Source organism: Halichoerus grypus, chromosome 14, assembly GCF_964656455.1.
Source record: "Halichoerus grypus chromosome 14, mHalGry1.hap1.1, whole genome shotgun sequence".
Classification (NCBI taxonomy): Eukaryota; Metazoa; Chordata; class Mammalia; order Carnivora; family Phocidae; genus Halichoerus; species Halichoerus grypus.
Genome location: NC_135725.1, coordinates 72,818,855 through 72,845,559, shown reverse-complemented (window position 1 = coordinate 72,845,559; position 26,705 = coordinate 72,818,855). Strand labels below are relative to the sequence as shown.

The following is a 26,705-nucleotide window of genomic DNA, read 5'->3' as shown; positions in this document are numbered from 1 at the left end:
AGCAGATATGCAAAATAATTTCCAACACACATTGTTTGTATCAGTCAACCTTTATGAATGCTAACATACCCAGTGCTTTTATTATTCCTTATTACTAGGTGTAACAAAAAAATACTTAGAATACCATAAGTTTGAAATTTTAAGAGGGGCAAGTGCCTTAGAAAAATGTAACTATTTCAGAATTTTAGAACAGCAAAGGGGTCCTACTGATAATCTAGTTAAAGTCCTCCCCCAACTTTCTATCTATTAAGGCAACTGAGGCCCTCACTCACAGACTAAATGACTCACAAGGTCAAAACTCTTCCCTCCTGCCTCTGTATATATCACATATTTGGGCTGAGCTCCTGAAAGCCCTCATTTCTTTTAGCTAGAAACAGACTCTGTATATCTATTATCTACACTAATCTTTTAAAACTATATAATACAAAAGCAATTATGTTAATCCTTGATTCAAAATGCCATACCAACAAACTTGTGATATATTGCAACCATTTTATTAATATGAAGCAATGAGATAAATCCTTTAACAGGAGTACTGATTCACTATCATGATTGTGTATGGATACCTTGATGCAGTATCATACTTGCTTTAGTCAATTTACGTGTGAATTACTTTCACTTCCACATGTATAAAACATATATTTCATTGTTTGAAAGAACAGCACACAGCCATGCACCTCCTCTTTCTGGTTTAAATGCACATAAATACACTCACATACACTGGATTTTTCATGGCTCAAGGACTTCATAATACATGAACAACTTTTCAGTATGCTATTTCTGCTCTGTCATTTTTTTTTTTTTTAACTGAAGGGGGTTGGGAAAGCAATACTGTGGTACAAAGACCTTTTTAAGGTCTCTTCTGGAAAAAATGTTTGAGAATACAGTTAATAGTCCTATAATGACTGTAATCAAGATCATCCTACAAGGACATGAAGGTTGATCCACTCTCCTGGAGAGTTTCTGATCTTATTAAGAATATTATGACAGGGGGAAAAATAGTATCAGCATATTCTGGCAGAAGACTCTCCTAGAGAGATATTTTGAACATATTTCAATCCCAGAATGACTATAATGAAGATGACATGACAGTTGAAATCATTTTGCTGAAGAAGTTCATGTCTAAAGACACAATGTAATTAAATGCTGTTATAATTTTTTATGTTTTGTGAAAATATTAGAGGCCATGGAAGCAGAAAAATGTAGCACTATAACAAAGAATAAGGAAGCACTTGTAAAGAATAAACACTTAACACATAAAAATTTTAAATGGTATCTAATAAATTTTCATGTCAAATCTTTTAACTAAACATATAAAAATTTTAAATGGCAACAAGTAAATCTTCAGGTCAGATCATTTAACAAAATCCACGAATAGATTATAAAAGTTAAACAATCATAAATGTCTTATGTATAAAGTTTTAAGGGGAAGTTTAAATTTCTACATTATTCTGTTTAATCAAATATTTGAGGAGTTTTAAGTACTGCTGAGGAGCAGCTGATACATTTCTAAAATAATTCAGTTATGAAAATATCACAATTAAGGTTTGGCATAGTAGCATTCAGCAATCCTCAATCATCCACAAATGTTAACCGTCCAGGCCCTTCATTCTTCATCCATCTTCTGTATCTCTTCCATCTGGGGTCATTTGCCAATTTTTTCTTTAGTTCTTCCTCTTGTTCTTGTTTATAAACCTGTAAGTATAAATAACACTAAATTACTTTACCATCCAAAGGGAAACATTTGTCATTACCTTTATGCATATTTACATTTTTCAAATATACGTTTTTCAAATTACATTTTAGGTAAAAGTTTCCTATGAATGTACTGGTTTGTCTTCTGTAGACCATGCATCTAAAAATACCAAGCAGTTAAGCACCTTAACACTTGGTGTTAAATTAAAAAAAAAAAAAAACTTGTACAAGAACTTAGTAATTTTTGTCACTGACTTCTGTAACCTGAGAATACATTCTTTTCCTCATTGACATCATCCATCAGCTGAGTTTAAAGGGTTTAAACATTTCCTCTCTAAAACTAATGTCTAATCTTAAAGAATCACACTATTTCTTTAATATGGTACTTTGAAAATTTAACTGATGACTTTCAGTATTTGTTGATCCTAACCAAGGAATAAAATGACCTTTATATATACAACTGTCTCCAAATTTAAAGATAATTACTGGTTTTTCAAAATACTTTATTAAGGTTCCCAAAGAGGGTTAAACAAACCATGCAGGTTAAGGACAAAGAAAATCTTCATTTCTATAACTTTTTGTGGATGTCAGTTGAAACTAAATGGACAAATTTTCATAACCAGTTGCATCAAATTTTAGAAAGAAATGACTTTACTTCCAAATTTTAGGAAGTAATGACTAAGATCACCTCATATAATAACATGATAATTCAGCCCAGGATAGTACTCCATGAAAGATACAGTTTTGTGAACTGGACTGCTTACCCTACTTAAGAGAAAACTTTTCAAGTACTTTAGGAGCAAAATAGTTTGTTACCTTCCATTTTTATGTTATTTACAAGCAGGCTAACTATATCTACTTGCCAAAACATTCTGGCAATTCATAGTAAGTTACTTAAATATAATTCAGACTGGAACTCTACTTTCAGTAAAATATATTTAGTATACCACATATAAAAAGGAATGTCTACGAAACTAAAAACACAAATATATTCAGATTTCTTAGGAAGATTTTACTGTGCTGTGTTCTTTTTGTTTTGTTTTTTAAATAAACTCTACCCTGATGTGAGGCTTGAACTCAGGACCGCAAGATCAAGAGTCACATGCTCTACTGACTGAGTCAGCCAGGTGCCCCATCACTGTGCTTTATTCTTATCTTTAATACATTAGCCAATTAATTTTACCCAAAACCTAAAATAGTATCATTATGATGAGATAAATAGTTCCTCTAAGACTTTAGCTAAGCACGTGATCACCTCAAGGTAACTGGTGTAGCTGACAATTACAGAATATAACATTTATTAAACTGCCCAAAGTTTAGAGGCATTTTTAAAAAAATAAAAGTAACTTTTCATATATAAGTTAGTTATACAGAAGATTCTGTGCTCTATTTTGAAATGAAATTATTTCAACAAAATTTCCATGTCTTATTCCTTCCCTGTTTTGTTTTTTAATCCCTGTAGCTAAGTTTACATGACTGAAAGAAAATTTGGGGAAGAACAAATTTTAATTAGAGCAATTAACGGAAAGTTGTTGTGACATCCTTGCAAACATACATATTATCCCACTGCAGTTTAACATAACAAATTAGACCATTCTTAAGATTTTCAGCATGAGTCAGTTAAAGTATTTGAAGTTCATCTTTTAAGACAAATTACAGGTTAAAAACCCACTGTCCCACTACCAAACACAGTCACACTTTCAATAAAAATAAGATCTTTATTCATTATTTAAATCTTGGATTTCAGAAACTGGAGTGCATTTCTGTGATCCCTTCCCCTACACCAAATTTTAACTTCATAAGTAAGAGGACACAAAAATCCCAGCAAATAATTACTCACCTCATAATTCTCCTTTATCCAGAGCTCTCGTTTAAGAAAAGTTTCTTTCTGATGATCTTCTAGACTATCAAACTGAGATTTTGACATCTTCATGGATTTTCGTATGATATATAGTCTTTCTTCTTCCCCATATTCTTTGCCTTTGATGTTAAAATTATAGATCCATCGACAATACCAAACTACATATGAGCACACGTGAAAAGGTGCTAAGAGAATTTGAAACAGGAGAAGATCACATATCTGGGGTTTCTGATAGCCTCCCTTTATATCTATTTTACTTTTTATAATGTTTTTTATGATATTCTCCTCCTCGTCACGAATTTCCTCTTTGGACTTTTTGTTTCTGCCCTTCTCTTTGGCTTTTTTGAGTAGCCCCTGCTGCTTGGCAATCTCCATGGCTTGGATACGGTATTTGGGCACTGTGGCTAGGTAGCTGATTGCCTTGTCGTAGCTGTTCCACCAGCTGAAAAACTGAAATATTTAACAAAGAAAAATGGATCATTTTACTACCAAAATGTACCTTGGTGAACACCATCCCCCCCACCCAAAGCAATTCTGATTAAAAATAGGGACCTCAAGGGGTGCCTGGCTGGCTTAGTCAGTAGAGCATGCAACTCTTGATCTTGGGGTCATGAATTTAAGCCCCATATTCAGCGCAGAGCTTACTTAATTAAAAAAAATAGGGACCTCAATCATCTTTCTCTGTAAGTAAAAGATAAAATTGAATAATGCCCACATGTACATGGGACCTGAGGCTGGATAAATCAGGTAAGCCCTAAGCTAGGCCAAAAAGCCATTAATTCAGACAGGAGATACCCAAGATTAGGGGATAAATCAATAGAATCACACCACACCTGTGATTTCACATCTACCATTTGGCTTTCCCTAGATCACTATTAAGAAATCTCTCTTTTTTTTAAGACTGTGAGACTGTGACCTACATTCTGGGGGGAGCAGTTACATGGCAAAACTAGCCAGTGACGAACCTGTTTAAAAAAAAGAAAAATCACAGGATATAGACTCAGGCAACTATATTCATTCCCATCTCTTCCCTAAACCATCTCGATCTATCACAGTAATGCTCATCATATTCTGAAGTAAAGGATTCTAATATGTTTGAACTCTTATCTGACTGGAAAACACGTAACTTATTTCATAAATATACACAAAGGGTTTTGTTAATTGTCAGAAAAAGTCCTATTCATATTTCCACACATTTAATTTGCTGTTTTACTGAATGAATATTGCAGTTACACCAATAATATCTTGAAATATTATAGCAGCACTCTATTAGGACTAGGGGAAAAAAATGTTACCAGGGTATTACGTTATCTAAAACAGAAAGGTAAAATTATCCCTGCTTTCCCCTTTGAAAGGAAAATATTTCTGCAAAAGCAGATACATTTAAAATCCACAACCTTAGTTTTCAATAGTAATTCTTTTTGTCATATAAAGTAAATCTCATTTCTGGGAATTAAACTAGAGAAGCATTTTTCAGACTAGCAAATTGATTCATTCTAGTCACCTGACATGTTCTTTCCCTCTAAAAGAAGACAAGATACCTGTGGTTAGTTTAAGAATAATAGTAGGAAAAACTCATTTCAAGCTGAAGTTAAATTTGTGTGACATTTAAAACATGAAAGATTACTACTCTTTTAATCTATTTCAGTAGTTTTCAATCAAAGCAAAACTGCCCTTAGCAGACAGTGGAAATGCGTGGGACATTTTTGGTCGTTAACAGTGATGGCAAGCACTCCTGGCTGGCATTTGGTGGATAGGTGCCAAGACTTGTCAGGTCATATTAAGAAGTTCAGGTTTTCACAGATTTAATGGGAAATCATTGAAAAGTCCTACAAAAGTAATATTATCAGGTTAGGAGGGAAATACTCTAAAGGGAACAATGAGAAAAAGATGTTGTTGGGTTTTCTTATTATATAATGACATTTATCATCAATTTCTTGGATTTGCAACTGACAAAGATTCCAATGTTAATCAATTGGTTGAATAAATGAATATTTTTCTACTCTAAAAAAATTAGTCTCAAGTACAGGTTAAATTTTATAAAAAGGTACTTCTAATTCAGTTTTAATGACCAGCACTAGGCAACGTGCACATGTAGACACACTCCTCCATCAATACACACCTGAAACACTGAAATAGCACATACACTGACCAAAATCACAACTCTAACATCCACTTTAGGGGCTAAGCGCCTGCTGTAGTAGTGGTAGTAATGGCTATAGTACTCTTCTGGGTGATCCAGCATGTAGTCATAATCTTTTCGTGTTTCTTCATCCTGTAAAATAACAAGATACCCAATTTCATAGGATATTTCAGAAAATGGCTGTAGTTTATAATCTGTTAAGTCAAACAGAATTTTATAACCATATAAGATTAATCTGAACAAAAGAAGTGAAACTATCAAAACCAAAAAATTCCCTACCACTCTTCAAAAGCACACATAATTTGTTTCTAGAACTTTAATATTAGGTATAAGCATAATAAAAGTAATCTCCCCAAATTCTTAAGTATTGTTAGTCCTCCTGGAAAAAAGAAAAACATTTTAATAACAATTAACTATGCCGTTTTAGCCAGTGTTGTGGTGGTAATAAGGATGTTGTGTTCTTGTAACTTCAGAACATGTTGCTACCTTCTCTCAGTAACTGTTGATAGGAACAAATGTTTATCCCTATAACAGATATTCACAATCATTTTCCAGGCTTGTGTAGAAAGCTGTCTGTTGAAGGCAATGATTAAGACAATAAAAAGGAGACAAAGCCAGTCTGTGCCTATAAAACTGAATTATGCTCATCTCAAAGAAACCCTGACGCAGTAATGTTGAAAGTTTAACTCTGTGACTTCAAGTGATATTTTTAGCCTCTCTGAGCCTCACTCTTCCTCATTTGTAAAACAGAGATAACATCTGCTCTACTAATTTTAGTGTTTTGAATATCAAATGATATTATACAAAAACATGTTACAAATATGTTGTCCCATATTGTCCCAGCCCAGTTCGTAAATAAGTTAACATATACATCTTTCTTAATCATACAAACATGTTGAAAAAAATCAGAGCATTCTGAAATGCTGCTCTGAATGTTCACAAATAAAACATTTCTTAAAACCTTTAATTTTAATCAATTTCAAATAGGGATAAATGCCAATCTCTTACTGAGCTACATACGTTGAAGAACTATTACACTGGGTTATGATTTGCTTTTTTTTTTTATCACACAGTAAACCTATTTTGTCTTTTTTTTTTTTTTTTTTAAGTAAACTCTACCCCCATGTGCGGCTTGAACTCACAACCCAGAGATCAAGAGTTGCATGCTCTACCAACTGAGCCAGCCAGGCACCCCCATTTTGTCTTATGTCCAAAAAACGTTAAAGAGTAAAACCACAACAAATTCTTTACTTTCTATAAGGGAGTACAATACAAATCATTATGAAAATTAAAAAAAAAAAACTTTTTTAACTAGAGGATGTCTTTCTAGGATGAATTATTCAACACTCATAAAGTTGCAAATACTTAACTAAAGGCATTTCAAAATCTACACCTAGTGCTTTCCTACCAAAGACAGAGGCTCTCAGGTCTATTCAGGACCTCCTGATCCTCCAACATGCAGTTTCTTAGATTTAAAATAAGTTTGCTAATGACAAAATCTCCTCTGTACCCATTAAAATCATATATTTTCTATTAAGAATTCTGAATTTGTGGAGTGCCTGGGTGGTGCAGTCAGTTAAGCATCTGACTCTTGGTTTTGGCTCAGGTCATGATCTCAGGGTCCTGAAATCGAGCCCCACATCAGGCTCTGCAGTCAGCATGTAGTCTGCTTGTCCCTCTCCTTCTGCTCCTTTCCCTGTGCGCACACACTTTCTCTCTTTCTCTCATAAATAAATAAATGAATGAATAAATAATCTTTTTTTTTTTGAATAAATAATCTTTTAAAAAAATAATTCTGGGGGTGCCTGGGTGGCTCAGTCACTTAAGCGTCTGCCTTCGACTCAGGTCATGATCCCAGAGTCCTTGGATTGAGCCCCACGTCAGGCTCCCTGGTCAGTGGGGACCTGCTTCTCCCTCCGCCCCTCCCCCCTCTTGTGCTCTCTCTCCCACTCTCTCTCTCACTCTCAAATAAATAAAACCTTAAATTAAAAAAAAATTTTTTTTAATAAATTTTTTTTTAATTCTGAATCTGAATGACAATTCTCTTAGGTTCAGTACATTCAAAATATTTTTTTAAAGGTTTTATTTATTTATTTTAGAGAGACAGAGAGAGAGAGCATAAGCAGGGGGAGCGGCAGGCAGAGGGAGAGGGAGAAGCAGGCTCCCCGCCAAGCAGGGAGCCCGATGCCGGGCTCGATCCCAGGACCCTGAGATCATGACCTGAGCCGAAGGCAGATGCTTAACCAACTGAGCCACCCAGGCGCCCCCATTCAAAATATTTTTTACCTCTGGCTAGAATTTGAAACTAGATAAACTAGTATCTAGTAGAATTAAATGTAAATATATTTAAAGTCTATTCCACAGCACTATTTAGAGGGCCAGTATGAGAACTGTCTGTTATATAAGGAGGGCTGAACTCAGGCTGTTAATCATTTTCAAATTCACACCTTGAATGTTCCTTTCTGTCAAAAAAGATTTTCTGTGTCAACTGCCACATACCTCAATTGTCAATCTATTATTCTTCCTATAAGCCATTATCATACTTTGGAGCTTCTAACCTAAAGAGGGTAAAACTTTATAGGACATAACAGAAACTTTATAGGTCACAGATAGCTCTGAAGACGATAGCCTACAACTCTTGATGTATCTCATTTTGAGTACTTCAAGACATCTTTTAAGAATTTTTGATTCTCCCTCCAGTTTTTGTTTTTTGGACTAATTTTATAGAAGTGTTCTGCTTTTGGCCTGAGATCTTTGACTTTCAATTTAGCCTCCCAATCTTGGCAGATGCCTTTTGAAATGTATTTCTTCAAATACGATTCTTCTCCTTGCTCCGACTAGATTACATGTAGTTTTGAAACTAACTGCCACACTGAGATCAGATTCTGACAGATCTCCAGCATCATTACCTATACAGAGCCCTTTGCCCAGCCTGACTGTACTCCTCCTGGTTAAAGTATACAGCAAGATCTTTGAGTGTCATTGAAATGTACTATTCGAATGTCATGGGTCCAATAACTATCCTTCCTTATCTTAGTGAAGGTCACAATCCATAGAATGCAGATATCCCTATTCAAACATTTCACCCAGATCATCCACCAGGGTCACCATCTTCTCACTGGTCCCTAAATGTGTGACTTACTTCATTGAGTCTTGAGCTCCTTTAATAGGATAGTCAACTAATGCTCCAGCAACCAGCCACTCCAAAATCTGCACCTTGTGTCTGACCTCTCTACTGCAACCAGGGCCCTCTAATAAGTCCTCAAATTAATTCCTGCAGAATGTTTCAGGATCAAGTCTGACTTCTCTTAAGATGGTTTTCTTTTCCTTGAGGTCACCATAAATTTATGACCCTGTTTTTAAAGACAAGAAAGGTTGGCCACCTCCTTGTTACAGCATTTAATCAGCCAGAATCTTTACTCTTGGGTTTATAGCTTTCTCTCCAGAATGAAGAAAATTATTTTAGGTTGAGACATGAATACACTTTGGAAGGTGTTCAAGGTTGGCACAAATTGGAGAGTGAGTTCTCAATAGTCTAAATCAAAATCCTACTCTCCAGTAACCTACAAAGTTTAGAATCAACCTAGTAAGAACACAAGGATATGAGGACTAGTAGCAAAAAAGGAAAGACAAGAGACTGGGACCCAATTGAGAGCTACAGGTACATACTTGTTTTAAAACCATTATACTTATTTTTTCTTCTACCCATCTTGGAACTCAGGTAGTCCCACAATTTTTTTTCATCTTCAATGCTTCCCCATGGCTAATAAGTAAGTTAAAATTTCCTTAGCATGCAACAAGACCTCCATAACTAGTCCACTCTCACCTAGCAACATCTCATCACTTGCACCCCTTCTGCCCCATAGCGAACATCAGATAGTAATTTCTGCAATTTGGTGTGTTCTTCCAGTACAGCACACTCTTTCATACCTATGTCTTTAAACATATAATTCTCTCTACCTCAAATGCCCATCCCTTTCTTCCAACCTCATGAGCTTCCATTAATCCTTTAGGACACAAACATTACTGCTTCAGATTTAGACCACTCTTATTACACATGTGACCTATTTATTATAGCACTTATCACATTGCAAATATCAGTTTTTTCTTTTCCTTGAATGAGAACTTCTGGAAGATAGGTAGGGTGACTGACACATTAATCTCTGTATATCCAAGGCCTACCACAGTGCCTGGCATTCAGTAAATGTCAATTTAAAAATGAGTACAATTTTGTAAAGGCTCTCCCTCACTATAAACATCCCTTGAGCAATACAGGTCTCTCTCTCACCAGGACTGCTGGATGGGTGATTATTTCACAAAAACTTTGGCTTAGCAGAAATGACTGCTTGATTTCACAGCTTATGAAGACATGCTACTGTGGCTAAAACGGCTTAAACCTTAAAACAGTTTAATGTCTTACCTTTCAATAAGGTAGTACTTTTTCTTTCAGCAATTTTGTGGATCTTAAGGTCCCAGGGTCAGGAGATTCCAACTTCTTTCCAAAACCAAAACCTTTATACTTGTTTCTTCCTCCTCTCTGTCCTGAGCCTTGACAAGCAGGGCAATAAGCTCCTTGTTTCTAATGTCTACAGGAAAAAATGGTGCTTCTGCTGGTGTCCACTCCACTCCCAATCCTCTTGGGCACATGCAGGAGGACTGGAACATAACCACCAATATCTAGATCAAAAGTGAACAAGAGGAAACCCACAAACAAAGAAAGCACTGAATCCTTCCTTCTCTTATGAAAATGATCATTCTCCCCCCTCCCCAGAGGCAAAAATATATTACATTCTTGCCCTTGAAAGAAATAATGAATTGTTTGATCTCAATATACATAATTGCAATAATTTGATATTGCAGCCACGTTTACATTAAAGATTTTCAGTTACACAGATAGGAGAAACCATTTTAGGATGTTAAAGGCCAGGAATCAATAATATATGAAAATGTAATAATATTTTGTTCACTTTTTTTCTTTTTTAAAATTCTTTAAATTCAATTTAGTTAGCATATACTGTATTATTAGTTTCAGGGTAGAATTTAGTGATTCATCAGTTGCGTATAACACCCAGTGCTCATTACATCAAGTGCCCTCCTTAATGCCCATCACCCACTTACCCCTTACCCCCACCCACCTCTCCTCTAGCAACCCTCAGTTTGTTTCCTATCGTTAAGAGTCTCTTATAATTTGCCTCCCTCTTTGTTTTTATCTTATTTTCCCTTCCCTTCCCCTATGTTCATGTTTTGTTTCTTAAATTCCACATATAAGTGAAATCATACAGTATTTGTCTTTCTCTGACTTATTTTGCTTAGCATAATACCCTCTAGTTCTATCCACGTCGTTGCAAATGGCAAGATTTCATTCTTTTTGATGGTTGAGTAATATTCCAGTGGATATATATACCACATCTTCTTTATGCAGTCATCAGGATATTTGGGCTCTTTCCATAATTTGGCTCGTTTGGGCTCTTTCCATAATTTGGCTATTGTTGATAATGCTGCTATAAACATTGGGGCGCATGTGCCCCTTTGAATCACTATGTTTGTATCCTTTGGATAGATACCTAGTAGTGTAATCACTAAGTCATAGGGTAGCTCTATTTTTAACTTGTCACAGAACCTCCATGCTGTTTTCCAGAGTCGCTGCACCAGTCTGCATTCCCACCAGCAGTGTAAGAGGGTTCCCCTTTCTCCGCATCCTTGCCAACATCTGTTGTTTCCTGAGTTGTTGTGGAAGGTGGTACCTCATTGTGGTTTTGATTTGTATTTCCCTGATGCCAAGTGATGTTGAGTATTTTTTCATGTGTCTATTGGTCATTTGTATGTGTTCTTTGGAGAAATGTCTGTTCATGTCTTCTGCCCATTTCTCGACTGGATTTTTTATTCTTTGGGTATTGAGTTTGGTAAGTTCTTTATAGATTTAGGATATTGGCCCTTTATCTGATAAGACATTTGCAAGTGTCTTCTCCCATTCCATAGGTTGACTATTTCCTTTGCTGTGCAAAAGCTTTTTATCTTGATGAAGTCCCAGTAGTTCATTTTTTGCTTTTGTTTCTCTTGCCTTTGGAGATTTGTCTAGTAAGAAGTTGCCATGGCCAAGGTCAAAGAGGTTGCTGCGTGCATTCTCCTCTAGGATTTTGATGGATTACTGTCTCATATTTAGGTCTTTCATCCATTTCGAGTTTATTTTTCTGTATGGTGTAAGAAAATGGTCCAGTTTCATTCTTTTGCATGTGGCTGTCCAATTTTCCCAGCACCATTTGTTGAAGAAACTTTTTTCCATTGGATATTCTTTCCTGCTTTGTTGAAAATTAGTTGACCATAGAGTTGAGGGTCCATTTCTGGGTTCTCTATTCTGTTCTACTGATCTATGTGTCTGTTTTTGTGTCAGTACCATACTGTCTTGATGATTATAGCTTTGTAATACAGCTTGAAGTCCGGAATGTGATGCCACCAGCTTTAGTTTTCTTTTTCAACATTCCTTTGGCTATTCGGAGTCTTTTTTGGTTCCATACAAATTTAGAATTATTTGTTCCAGCTCTGTGAAAAAAGTTGGTGGTATTTTGATAGGGATTGCATTGAATGTATAGATTGCTCTAGGTAGCATAGACATTTTAACAATATTTGTTCTTCCAATCCATGAGCATGGAACATTTTTCCATTTCTTTGTGTCTTCCTCAATTTCTTTCATGAGTGTTCTCTAGTTTTCTGAGTACAGATCCTTTGCCCCTTTGGTTAGGTTTATTCCTAGGTATCTTATGGTTTTTGGTGCAATTGTAAATGGGATCGATTCCTTGATCTGTCTTTCTTCTGTCTCATTGTTAGTGTATAGAAATGCAACCCGATTTCTGTGCACTGATTTTATATCCTGCCACTTTGCTGAATTCCTGTATGAGTTCTAGCAATTTTGGGGTGGAGTCTTTTGGGTTTTCCACATAGAGTATCATGTCATCTGGGAAAAGTGAGAGTTTGACTTCTTTGCTGATTCGGATGCCTTCTATTTCTTTTTGTTGCCTGATTGCTGAGGCTAGGACTTCTAGTACTATGTTGGACAACAGTAGTGATAGTGGACATCCCTGCCATGTTCCTGACCTTGAGGGAAAAGCTCTGTTTTTCCCCACTGAGAATGATATTCGCTGTGGGCTTTTTGTAGATAGCTTTTATGATATTGAGGTATGTTCCCTCTAACCCTACACTGTAAAGTTTTAATCAAGAAAGGATGCTATACTTTGTCAAATGCTCTTTCTACATCTATTGAGAGGATCATATGGTTCTTGTTCTTTCTTTTATTAATGTAGTGTATCACATTGATTGATTTGCAGATGTTGAACCACCCTTGGAGCCCAGGAATAAATCCCACTTGGTCATGATGAATCATACTTTTAATGTACTGTTGGATCCTAATGGCTAGTATCTTGGTGAGAATTTTTGCATCCATGTTCCTCAGGGATATTGGTCTGTAATTCTCCTTTTTGGTGGGGTCTTTGTCTAGTTTGGGGATCAAGGTAATACTGGCCTCACAGAAAGAGTTTAGAAGTTTTCCTTCCATGTCTATTTTTTGAAACAGCTTCAGAAGAATAGGTTATTATTTCTTCTTTAAATGTTTGGTAGAGGGGCGCCTGGGTGGCTCAGTCATTAAGCGTCTGCCTTCGGCTCAGGTCGTGATCCCAGGGTCCTGGGATCGAGCCCCACATCAGGCTCCCTGCTCCGCGAGGAAGCCTGCTTCTCCCTCTCCTACTCCCCCTGCTTGTGTTCCCTCTCTCGCTATGTCTCTCTCTGTCAAATAAATAAAATCTTTAAAAAAAAAAAAAAATGTTTGGTAGAATTCCCCTGAGAAGCCATCTGGCTCTGAACTCTTGTTTGTTGGGAGATTTTTTATTATTGCTTCAATTTTCTTGGTGGTTATGGTTCTGTTCAGGTTTTCTATTTCTGTTTCAGTTTTGGTGGTTTATATGTTTCTAGGAAAGCAATCATTTCTTCCAGATCACCGAATTTGTTGGCATATAGTTGCTCATATACATGTTCTTATAATTGTTTGTATTTCTTTGGTGTTGGTTGTGATCTCTCCTCCTTTCTTTTTTCTTTTTTATTAAGTCTGGCTACTGGTTTATCAATCTTATTCTTTCAGAGAACCAGCTCCTAGTTTCATTGGTCTGTTCTACAGGTTTTGATTTCTATATCATTGATTTCTGATCTAATTTTTATTATTTCTCTTCTGCTAGATTTAGGCTTTATTTGCTGGTTGTTGTTTTTTTGTTTTTGTTTTGTTTTGTTTTGTTTTTTTAAGATTTTAGAGAGAAAGAGTACGCATGTAAGTAGGAGAAGGGGCAGAGGAAGAGGGAGAGAAGCAGACTCCCTGCTGAGTGGTAACCCTGATGCTGTGCTTGATCCCAGGACTCTGGGATCACAACCTGAGCTGAAATCAAGAGTCAGTTGCTTAACTGACTTAGCCACCCAGGCACCCTATTTGCTGTTCTTTTTCTAGCTCCTTTAGGTGTAAGGTTAGGTTGTGTATTTGAGACTTTTCTTGTTTCTTGAGAAAGGCCTGTGTTGCTATATACTGCCCTCTTAGGACCACCTTTGCTGCATCCCAAAGGTTCTGAACTGTTGTGTTTTCACTTTCATTTGCTTCCATGTATTTTTTAAAATTCTTCTTTAATTTCCTGGTTGACACATTCACTCCTTTTTTTTTTCTTTAAGATTTTATTTATTTATTTGAGAGACAGAGATAGAGCATGAGCGGGGAGCAGAGGGAGAAGCAGGCTCCCTGCAGGGAGCCTGATAAGGGCTCGATCCCAGGACCTCAGGATCATGACCTGAGCTGAAGGCAGACGCTTAACCAACTGAGCCATGCAGGCACCACCCCCCCCCCCCGCCATTCATTCTTTAGTAGGATGCTCTTTAACCTCCATGTATTTGTGGTCCTTCCAAATTTTTTCTTGTGCTTGACTTCAAGTTTTAAAGCATGGTGGTCTGAAAATATGCATGGTATAATCTTAATCTTTTTGTACTGGTTGAGACCTGATTTGTGGCCCAGTATGTGATCTATTCTGGAAAATGTTCCATGTGCACTCAAGAAGAATGTGTATTCTGTTGCTTTAGGATGAAATGCTCTGAATATATCTGTGAAATACATCTGGTCATTCAAAACTCTTGTTTCCTTGTTGATCTTCTGCTTAATTGATCTGTCAGTTGCTGTGAGTGGTGTATTAAAGTCCCCTATTATTACTGTATTATCAATGAGTTTCTTTAATTTTGTTATTAATTGGTTTATATATTTGGCTGCTCCCAAGTAGGGGCATAAATATGTACAACTGTTAATTTCTTGTTGGATAGATCCTTTTATTATGATATAGTGCCCTTATTCATCTCTCATTATAGTCTTTGGTTTAAAATCTAGTTTGTCTGACATAAGGATGGCTACTCCAGCTTTCTTTTGATGTCCACTGGCATGATAAATGGTTCTCTACCCCTTCACTTTCACTCTGGAGGTCTTTGGTTTAAATTGAGTCTCTTGTAAACAGCATCTTTTTTTTTTTTTATCCATTCTGATACCCTATGTCTTTTGATTGGAGCATTTAGTCCATTTACATTATTGAAAGATATGAATTTAGTACCGTTGTATTACCTGTAAAGTCATTTTCCTGTAGATTGTCTCTGTTCCTTTCTAATCTTTGTTACTTTGGGGCTCTCTCTTCACTCAAAGGATCCCCTTTAATATTTCTTGCAGGGCTGGTTTACTATTCACAAATTCCTTTAGTTTTTGTTTGTCCTGGAAGCTCTTTAACTCTCCTTCTAATCTGAATGTCAGCCTTACAGGATAAAGTATTCTTAGCTGCATATTTTTCCCATTTAGCACATTGAGTATATCATGCCAGTCCTTTCTGGCCTGCCAGGTCTCTGTGGACAGGTCTGTTGCCAGCCTTGTTTCTACCCTTGCAGATTAAGGACCTCTTGCCCCAAGCTACTTTCAGAATTTTCTCTTTATCTTTGAAATTTGCAACGTTCACTATTATATGTTGAGGTGCTGACCTATTTTTATTGATTGGGGGGGGTTCCTCTGTGCCTCCTGGACTTAAATGCCTGTTTCCTTCCCCAGGTTAGGGAAGTTCTCAGCTATAATTTGTTCAAATAAACCTTCTGCCCCTCTCTCCCACTCTTCATCTTCTGAGAACCCTATTATCTGGATATTATTTCACTTTATGGAATCTCTGGGTTCTCTAAGTCTCCCTGCATGATCCAGTAGTTTTCTTTCTTCTTTTCAGCTTATTTTCCATCATTTTATCTTCTATATCACTGACTCTTTCTTCTGCCTCATTCATCCTTGTTTTTATAGACTCCATTTGGGACTGCATCTTGGTAATAGCATTTTTAATTTCAGCCTGACTAGATTTTAGTTCTTTTATTTCTACAGTAAGGGATTCTCTAGTGTCTTCTATGCTTTTTTCAAGCCCACTAATATCTTCATAATCATTGTTTTAAATTTTAGTTCAGATATCTTACTTTTATTCATATTGATTAAAGCCCTGGCAGTGAATACTACCTCCTGTTCTTTGTTTTGGGGTCAATTTCTCAGTCTCATCATTTTGTCCAGAAAAGAATAGAAGAAAGAAAGAGAAAAACAACAATAACAACAACAGGAAAAAACACAAAACAAATCAGAAAAAAAAAACAAAACAAAAAAACAAGAAACAAACAAACAAAAACCACAAAACACTAGATCCTGAGTGTGTTTTGGTCTGCTTGTTAAAGGAAACTAGATCCCAAAATAAGAAAGAAAATTTATATATATATATATGTATACACATATATATATACAAAAATAAAATAAAATACAATGAAAAGAATAATATATATAACATATATATAAAAATAAAAATTGAAAAAATAAGAAAATAACTGAAAAAATAATACTGAAAGACTAAAGAATAAAAAACCCCCACAAATGCTATATACTGTTTTCCTCAAGAGCGTAAGCTCTGTAGCCGTCTATGATCAGTAAATTTGGTGCGAGCCGGTTGTTCCTGCTCGCCTTCTGGGGGAGGGGCCTGTTGCACTGATTCTCAAGTGCCCTCACCCTAATGGAAATGTGCCTCCCTTGCCAGGGGGCTGCGCTCAGTGTAAGCCACTCTGGGTTCCACCATGTGGCACTGTTTTGCTCCGTGGCTTACAGCACCGACGGATGGGAAGAAAATGGCTGCGCCCTGCTCTCTAGTCCTGGAGCTGAAAGTTCACACCAGTGAGCCCTCACAGAAAAGCAGTCAGTCACTTTTGTCTCCCTGGTTTCTGTCTGAACTCTGTTCACCTGGCCTATGGCCAAGCATTTTTATCCCAGGCACGCAACTGAGTTTCAAAACTCCAAATTTTATAGTTTCCTGCCGAATAGACCTGTGCTGTTCCTCTCACCACGCTTCTGCCTTTTGCTTGACACCTGCCAGAAGAGCAGTCGCACAACCGTGCAGCAGTTCCCGGGTTTATGGCAACCCAGAGCAGAAAGCCAGCACCTAAACTGGCTGTTTTCAGCTGGGTTCCCCACTCTTGTACCTGAGAAATCTGCCACACTCAGGCACCCCCATTCTTCTTGTGACCCTGGGGATCCTGATACCACGGTGTCCCACCCGGGATTCTGCCCTGCTTTGCCACCTGAGCACCTTTAAGCCAGGGACTACCACACTATAGCAGACTTCTGAAAGTTCCGATTTTGTGTTCCACTGCTTATAATACTTTGCAGTAGCCTTCTTAAGCAAGCTCCCTTCCCTCCATCGTATCCTCTGATATATCACCCCAGATTCAAGTTTCCCCACTTCCTACCTTGGAAAAAGTGATTGCTTTTCTATTTGTAGAATTGCAGCATTTCTTTTCTCAGATTTCCAATTGATTTCGCAGGTGTTCAGAATGATTTGATAACTATCTAGCTGTATTTGAGGCACCAAACTTAGGGTTCCCTACTCCTCCACTATCTTAATTCCCTCTATTTTGTTCATTCTTAAAAATATATATTAATCCCATTGGGGCGCCTGAGTGGCACAGTCAGTTGAGCAGCCAGCTCTTGATTTTGGCTCAGGTCATGATCTCGGGATCATGGGACTTGTCCCCCTGTCGGGCTCCACACTCAGCGTGGAGTCTGCTTGAGACTCTTTCTCACTCTCCCTCTCTCAAAAAAAAAAAAAATATATATATATATATATAATATGTGTGTGTGTGTGTATATATATATATTATGTGTGTGTGTATATATATACATATATATATATATAAACCCCATTTTAAAAGAAATACACATATACAAATGATCCTTTAAAAAAAAATAACATCTGTTTCCCTAAATTTTTTTCCAGGCCATTACATCCTATTAAAGAGAAATAAAATTAACTGCTATCAGTTTTATTTCTCTTCTTGTTCCCTGCCCCTAGTCACTAGTGCATATGAGAATATGTCTTCCCTTCTGTCTACATGTGGCCTCAACAACTTCCTTGATTTGCAGTATCACCTAATTACTAGTGACACTCAGATCTGCTTTTCCTGTGTCCTATTTTCAAATATCTCCTAAGTATTTCCTAAATGTAACATAAATATCTCAAAGTAAACATGCTCAAAACCCAAATCTGTCCCTCCATGTTTCAGTTAATAGTAGAGTATTATCATCTACTTGGTTACTTGAGCTTTTAGAAACCTTAGTTATTTCCAATTCAGCAAATAATTATGCAGAGCATTAAGCCTTGTGCTGGACTCAACGGAGGATAAAAAGAAAAGATAATATCCTGGCCTCAAAAACTCTCCCATCTAGAAGAATCTAGCAAGCAAGAAAAATGCAATTTGATGTGCTAGGCAAGAAAGGACTGACTAACTCTGCCTGAGATCACTGGTAATGGGATCCACAGCAGAGAAGAAATGAGTACTGGATCTTGAAAAGCAAGTACGATGTAGTAAAACTTGTTTCAGACAAAGGTTAACAGCAAGTGTTAAGGTACAGAAGCATCAGTGAATAGGATGGATTCATTGAAGCTTGAGCACTAGGGTAATTTAGGAAGAAAGGTGTAGTAAATGTGGCTAGGAAGACTGATTTGGGTAAGAACTGTAGAGGGACCTTATATGCCATGCTAAAGTGCTAGAGTGTTAATTGTCCGTGCTATTCAAAAATGAAATGTTTTAAAGCATGAGAACAATAGCACTGAGTAGGTGTGTTTATTTTTGAAAGTTAACTCTGACAATATTGTAAAGAATAGAATGAGGGAGGAGCGCCTGGGTGGCTTAGTCGTTAAGCAGCTGCCTTCGGCTCAGGTCATGATTCCCGAGCCCTGCATCGGGCTCCCTGCTCCGCGGGAGGTCTGCTTCTCCCTCTCCCACTCCCCCTGCTTGTGTTCCCTCTCTCGCTGTGTCTCCCTCTGTCAAATAAATAAATAAAATCTTTAAAAAGAAAAAAAAAGAATAGAATGAGGGAGAAAGAGATTTTAGAGACTAAAAAGTAGAATAAATAAGATTTAATGATCAAGGGAGTTTAAGAACCAATCATGTTGAGGATTAACAGTGAAGTTTCTAATTATAGTTACTGTGTGGACCATGTTACTCTGTGCCCCAAAGCACATGTATATAATCTCTTAAGATTCTCATGAGAGGGGTGCCTGGGTGGCACAGTCAGGTAAGTGTCCAACTCTTGGTTTCGGCTCAGGTCATGATCTCAGGGTGGTGAGATCAGCCCCACGTCACGCTCTGTGCTCAGCGCGGAGGCTGCTTCTCTCCTCTGTTATGCTTTTTTTTTTTTTTTTTTTTTTTTTAAAGATTTTATTTATTTATTTGACAAAGAGAGACACAGGGAGAGAGGGAACACAAGCAGGGGGAGTGGGAGAGGGAGAAGCAGGCTTCCCACCCAGCAGAGAGCCCGATGTGGGGCTCAATCCCAGGATCCTGGGATCATGACCTGAGCCAAAGGTAGACACTTAACAACTGAGCCACCCAGGCACCCCACTCCTCTGTTATGCTTTAACAAACATAACAAGATTGATTTCCGAAATGTTTAATTTTGGGTAACTACTACAAATGAGACACAACTGAAAATATGAACCTAGAGACCACACAGATTTTAGAATTGTCACAGATGTGGTTGAGTTTCATCAGGAAGAGCTTAGAAAACAGAAAAGAGTACCCAAGGGACAGAACTCTAAGGAAAAGCAATGTTTAAGGTGTAGGCAGAAGAAGATTATAAAGACTGAAAAGACATGACTAGAAAGATAGGAGAAACAGGAGAGAATAACACTGAGGGAGTCAAGGGAAGCAGCTTAAAGAGCTACATGATCAACAATATCAAATGCCACAGATAGTGCCAGGAGGGAGAAATGAAGAGCAGCATTCAAATCTGACACTTAGAACACCATTGTTCGCGTTAAGAACAATTCCATTACGTGTGCTGATGCACGTCAGTCTACAACAGCTTGAAAGAAAAGGAGATGAAGTGAAGATAGCCAACAGTAAAAAAAGAAGATAAATGTGACCTTAGCTTTAAAAGAAGCAAAATTAAGCAAAAGGAATGTGAAATACATCAACTAAGAGGTTTTCAAGTTACCAAAGAGGGAATTGAGATTCCAGAAAATGGTGGAAATGAATTCAGACAAGAACCTTCCAGCCTTCCCCAACCCATTCTCAATATTGTTCCCAGAGTTTTCTTTCTGAAAGAAACATCAGATTGTGTTATTTCTCCACTTTAAAACCTCTGGTCACTATTCAATACATAAAGTTCAAATTCCTGAACACAGATTAAAGGGTTGTTCATCACCCGATCCAAACTGTGTTCCAGTCTCCTGAAACATTCTCCCCACCATGCACCTGACAGGCTTCTAACCTAGAAGCAGTAGATCCTCTAATATCTGTGAAAAATGCAGTAACGGTCTTTGTGCTGTGAATATCTCAAAATGTTCTTTTATCTATGATAAATCCACACAGGCTAAATTAAAATCTCAAGCGCTCAGTTTCTGGCCAGAATTATATCAACTCAGTAGTTTTTATGTTAATCAGAAGCTCTGACTGGTTATTGGTGACATCATGTGTCATCACAGAACTAAAATTGAACATATTTGGTGTACAGTCAACCTTTGCCCTAAGTAGGGAATAACAGCTGAAATTACGGTATCAGTAAAAAATAAAGAGCACTTATGGGTTCATAGCAGAAATAGCAGGTGTGGTAAAGTACCACACCTTTCTTCTAGGCCCATGGGAGAAATCACTATCAAACATCTTATCTTTCCCACTAAACCCAGACAAGTCCTCAAAACCTTGGCAAGTGTTTCAGGGAGTCATGACCAATCAGAGTTGACATGTGAAATGAAAACTATCTGCCATCAAGCTTACTTAATTTCGCTGTTTATCAGCATCACAACTGTAATAGAAATTTACATGTTTTTTATTATTTTTATGGATACCCAATTATTATGATGACTGATTAATCTGGATAGATGCTGAAAAAGAAAAACAATAATACTAAGAAGTGCAGTTAATTGTTTTTCCCCAAAACAAAGAGTCCTTGGGAGAAATATAACAAAAATGATCACTGGTGGAGAAAACACTATAATACCTCACAAAACTACATCTCGTTCCTGGACAAGTCTTGCACATTCATGACTCCATGTTTTTGTTGATCAAGTTTTCCCTCTACCAGAAATGTCCCTTCACTGTCAACCTTTGGTGACTGTTATAGATCCAGACCAAAGAGTACATTCTTCTTCAATCCCCGAAGAAGAAATAATTGTACCCTCTCAGTGCTGTAATATAATCTACACATATCTTTATTATATAACTTAAATAAATAATAACCGAACAATAAGTACCTGTCTTCTTGGTATGGTAAAAGCTTACAGGCAAGAACTGTGCCTCTTCATTGGTTTCCTCCCCCAACGCCCACCTCAGTACAGGTTACAGAAAGGATTGAGTAGAATAAACTAGGAAAGAACAATGAACAGTAACATAAAAGGGCAGGGCATTCAGAATCCCCCCTTATGCCAAATTCTTCGTAAGTGCTAAAGCCCTGCTACATCAATCAGGCTGATAAAAAGAAAGTGAAGTGTTGTGTGACTTCCCTGCCAAGACAAGGCTAGAATAGTAAAAGGCTCTCACTACCTATTACCTTATCAGATAACCTTCATGCCAGTAGTACTGCCAAGACCTTTTCTGTTCTTCTTTTGTGATTTTTGCAAAATACTGTCAAAGTCTATTTTCCCATGTTCTAAGTGCATTCTTTCCACCTGTTCCATCATCTGTTTATTTCTAGGCCATCCTTATTTCATCTACTTCATCCAACTCAGTCTATATTCAAAAAGGATTAATGTTCTCACTTTAAAAAACAGAATTTCTCCTTAAAAACAGAAGTGCAATTTTTCTCTCGTGGGAATTTTTCATTCATAGTCATCCAATCTACTTTATCTGTACCACTTTTTAAAACTACATTTAGGGTAAAATGCCAAAGCAGGCTTCACATAACAATGTCAAAATGTCAGAAATCCACTGAATCTATCTCCAGATACCAGTTTTTCATTTAACAAACATTCATTATCTGATGTGCCAGACACTGGGCTAGGTGCCATGGATATACAAACAAAAAGGCAAGGAGATGGTTTAGTGGAGAGGGGAGGGCTACTCAGTATTTACAGTTCAGTGTGATAAGTGCTATATCCACATAAAAAGATCCAATGTTGACACAGCAAGTAGAGTCCATTTACTTGACTGCCAAAGTCCATGAATTCCCTGAATCCCCAGTAGTCAAATACACTAAATACTATTTCATTGTCTTGACTTTGCTTATATTATGAAACAAAAATAAAGCAGTGTGTGAAATCATAATGGTTTGAAGTCCTGCTGAGAACTGCAATTTTAAGCTATTTGAAACTATGAACTAAGCACGACCTGATGAAAGCATCTGACCAGTGCCTTTACCTTCCATTATTACCCATCCTTCTTTTTCTGGTTTTCCTCAATCTCTCTATGCACAGGTAGAATCTGTGTTGCTAAAAGAACAATGATCAGGTGTGATAATATCTTCTTCTCTTTCCAGCTGTATTTATATCATGTTAGTGTACTTACTTTTTAACAACCACCATTAAAAAAAAAAAACCCTCTCTCTCAAAGAGGCATGTATTTGACCAATACAACCTCAGAGTCATAAATCCACTATATTTCTCGAATATAAATTCCCATTTTGGTGATGTACATATTATCAACATTCAGAGATCCTTGGTTATTAGGAGTTTTGATGAGTACCACTATAAGGTTATAATGAAGATATAATATAGCTTCTTATATAACATACATTAAAAATATTAAGAGACTTGAACAAACTAATAAGAGAAATTAAAAGGTTATCAAAAAATTATGGGGGGAGGGGGTGCCAGGCTGGTGCAGGTGGTTGAGCCTCATACTCTTCGGCTCAGGTTGTGATCTCAGGGTGGCGAGATTGAGCCCCTCGTTGGGCTATGCGCTTAGTGTCCAGTCTGCTTGAGATTCTCGCTCTCTCCCTCTCCTTTTGCCCCTCCCCCATCACTCGTGTGCGTGCGCGCGTGATCTCACTCTCTAAAATAAATAAATAAATCTTTTAAAAAATTACGGGGGGAGAAAAAAAAGACTCCTAGCTCCAGTGAATTTACAACTAAATTATTTCAGATTTCAAGAAAGGAACAATTTCTGTTAGATACACTGTTCCAGAAATGGAATATACCTGTGTATTTTACAAAACAAACGTAAAATCAGCTTCTTCTTCCATATGCCAGCAATAATTGCATGTGGCTATGAAGGATGACATAGTCTTCCTGAGTCCCTCCCTCCTTTTTTGCTGGCTCTGTAAATAAGTACACCTTTCACAGGGTTTACTATTATTCTTTATGGAGAAAGATATAGCATATAACAAAAATAGCAAACAGAAATGAAGTGGTCCCAGGTAGGCATCTGCTACCTCCATGAGATGATTTGTGGAATTCTATATAGGCTTCTGTATCTCCTCTTTATTCCAGAGCCATTGGAACTCATCAGCTTCTCCCACTATAATATCTGACTGGCCACATGGACCTCTTGCCCTCATTCTAGCCTGCAGATATAATTCGAGTAAAGTAGTGGTTAAAACCTCATTGCCTCAAGGGGATAATTTGGAAGGCTGAGGCTGTCCAAACTGGATGACTCCAGTTCATTAGATCTCTGCATTACCCAGATATGATACTCTCTGGCAGCTTACTCACAGTTTTCCATTATAACAGAAATAAAATCTGACCATCCTGTTTGTTTTTAATAATTTCCACATACAGCAAATCAAAGTCCTTTTCCTTATTTCAGGAGAGAGCATCTGCAATGAAGTCTGAAAAAGAAAGTTTCTGGAGATGTTCCACTTAGAAGTCCATTCCTATAATTTTAAAAGAGCTCTCATGGAGCTCAGTTAGGTCTGGTTTTCAAGGGCCCAAACCATCCCCAGACATCCCTTTCCTCTGACAGTAACACTGAATGAGGCTGAGGAAACTACAGCACATTCTCTCACTCCCTCATCCATCGGTATAACTCCAATTTTTGTTTCCTACTTGGGAGACATTTGTAGTACCGCAAACCTCTTGTTGGAATCAAGATTAAAAGTGTTACTTTCTCCAGACATACCAGTTTTTAACAGCCCAAAAGTGGACAAATTATTTTATCAAGCTTTTATTCGCTAACAAATCAGCACTAAATTTTAGGGGCAGAAACTTTTAGAGTCAACCATTACAGATTCATCAAATCAGCCTCCAAATTTGTCTCTTCAAGAAAATGGCAAGAATAGTCTTGTGCTTCCTCCCAGCAAGAATTTCTCTACTGTCTCTCTTTCTTCGTTCATGTCTTACTAACATGTTCACCACTCTCATGCCAAACCTACCCATCTCCAACCCCAACAGAAGGCAGCAATTGCCAGTGTTTCTGCTGCCCTCTCTTCTGGAAGTTCTCCATCCTCCCAGTGCTTCCTTATGTGTCACCAGAGCCTTCTGGCTGCTTGTCTGGAGCACTATCTTTCTTCACTGCAGAAAAACAAAGATTGGGACTTTAGATGCTGGGTTGCCCTGGATGGAGAAGTTCTTTCCCATTTTTCTGAAGTCTTTCCTCAATCACTCTATATCCTAAATAATAAGCAACTAACCCTCTGGTGTCTGCACTTTCCCCAGCCCCCACCCACTCTTCAGCCAACTGCCAGTAAGAATTACAGTCTCACCAATGCTAGGGAGAATACAGTGGACTTGTCATATTCGTTAATAGGACTGCATATTATATATACTGCTCTGGAAAGCATGAACGAAGAGCCTTTAGCTCCTTGATTCAGTATTTTCAGTTCTGGAAAGCTATTCTGAACAAATAATCCATGGTTAAATTATGGCATACCCACTCAAAGTAGTCATTAAAAACATTACATAGCAACATGGAAAACTTCGCCTCCAAAGGGGGGGGGGGGAAGGCCATAAAGAAACACCTTACAACTACAACTGCTGTTACATTAGCATGATGGGGCCCTTGAAGCAGTAACACTTCCATCAAATATGATTTATACTTTGTGATTCCTTACGTGATTTGATTTTTTGCAGTAGCAGAAGAAAACAGGAACAGGAACAGGCTAAATCTCCCCGTCCCCAAAGGACTCCATAAAACCTTTGTCAAATGACTACATCCATATTCACAAAATTTTTCCTGACAGAACTTCTGAGTCTTGAACCCCAAGTCATTAAGCATGCATGTATTTGCAGGTCCTGTATAGGGGATTTCTCACATTTATTCAATTCTCATTGAGGACTGAACCCTGTGAGGAGGTATCATGGCTTTAATTTTGCATATGAAGAAACAGCTACTGTGACATATTAAGTCACTATCCAAGGTCATACTGGGGTGTAGGAGCCAAGAGTCAAATATCCGGTCTTCTGACTGGCTTGTTCATTGTTCTTCTTAGTGTTTTTCTAAGTCCTTAAACCCAAGCTAAATGTCAAATTTATTTCTATTTTTTTAAAGATTTTATTTATTTAGAGAGAGAGAGAGCAGGGTGAGGGCAGAGGGAGAGAGAGAATCCCAAGTAGACTCCCCACTGAGAAAGAGCCGGATCTCACGACCCTGAGATCAGGCATGACCCGAGCCAAAATCAAGAGTCCAACGCTCAACCCACTGAGCCACCCAGACACCCCTAAATGTCACATTTAATACCATCCCCAGAAATCTAGTTTTTGTCATGTCAAATTGGCGCCATCACAGTCATTCAATATTGGAGACCTTTCCTGTGTTCTATCACAGATCTTGGTAATAATAATCACCCTGCTTTCCAAGTGTGAGCTGCACGTTTTTAAAGTGCTTTCTCTAAATTGTAAGATGCCCAAAGCTTTGCATAACAAAAACTGTCACAAGAAGGAGAGGGCTAGCTGTCCTCCAAGACCCGAGGGGGTTCCCATCTTTGTCAATGAGCCGCGTGCGGGTTCTTTCGCAAGGCCACGTAGGAAATCACGAACATCCTAGGGGTCGTGACGGTGGCCGCGCTCGGAGCCGGGGTCACCGAGAACCCTCTCCGCCGGCCAGGAGTCCTCGCTGCCCATCCGCGTCCCCAGACCTCACCTTAAGAGTCTCGTAGGCGGTCGCCACTAGCAGGAAGGCCTCTTCGGCGCTCTGCGGCGTCCGTCCGGGGCCCTCGTCGCCAGGCTCAGGCCGGTAGCGGTCGGGGTGGTAGCGCCGGGCCAGCTGGCGGTAGGCCCGCGCGATCTCCGCCTTGCCCGCCGTGCGGCTCACGCCCAGCACCTCGTAGCAGTCGCGCGTGCCGCAGTAGAGCCCCTCCACCAGGGCCGCCGCGGACCGCGCTAGCAGCAGCGCCAGCAGCAGGGGCGGCAGCAGCACCAACCAGCACCGGCCGGCAACGCCGGCTCCCCAGCGCCGAGCGAGCGGCGCAGCCATCCCGGCCTCGGCCGCTGCTCCACCACCCCGGCCACTCTCCCGCACTCCGCCGTGAGCGGGGCTCGGCCTCCGGGACCTAGCTCCACGTCAGCAGGC

The 26,705-nt window shown here is 38.3% G+C and overlaps 1 protein-coding gene across 1 annotated transcript; it reads right to left on the bottom strand.

Annotated features, from left to right (window-relative positions):
* Nucleotides 1-31: 31 nt before the first annotated feature.
* DNAJC25 (DnaJ heat shock protein family (Hsp40) member C25) lies at nt 32-26,705 on the bottom strand. The gene is made up of 4 exons (XM_036090944.2): nt 26,277-26,705; nt 5,679-5,831; nt 3,536-4,006; nt 32-1,695 (listed from the first exon to the last, which is right to left on the bottom strand). Exons 1-4 carry the CDS (start codon nt 26,607-26,609, stop codon nt 1,573-1,575), a joined length of 1,080 nt encoding a protein of 359 aa, XP_035946837.1. The 5' UTR covers nt 26,610-26,705; the 3' UTR covers nt 32-1,572.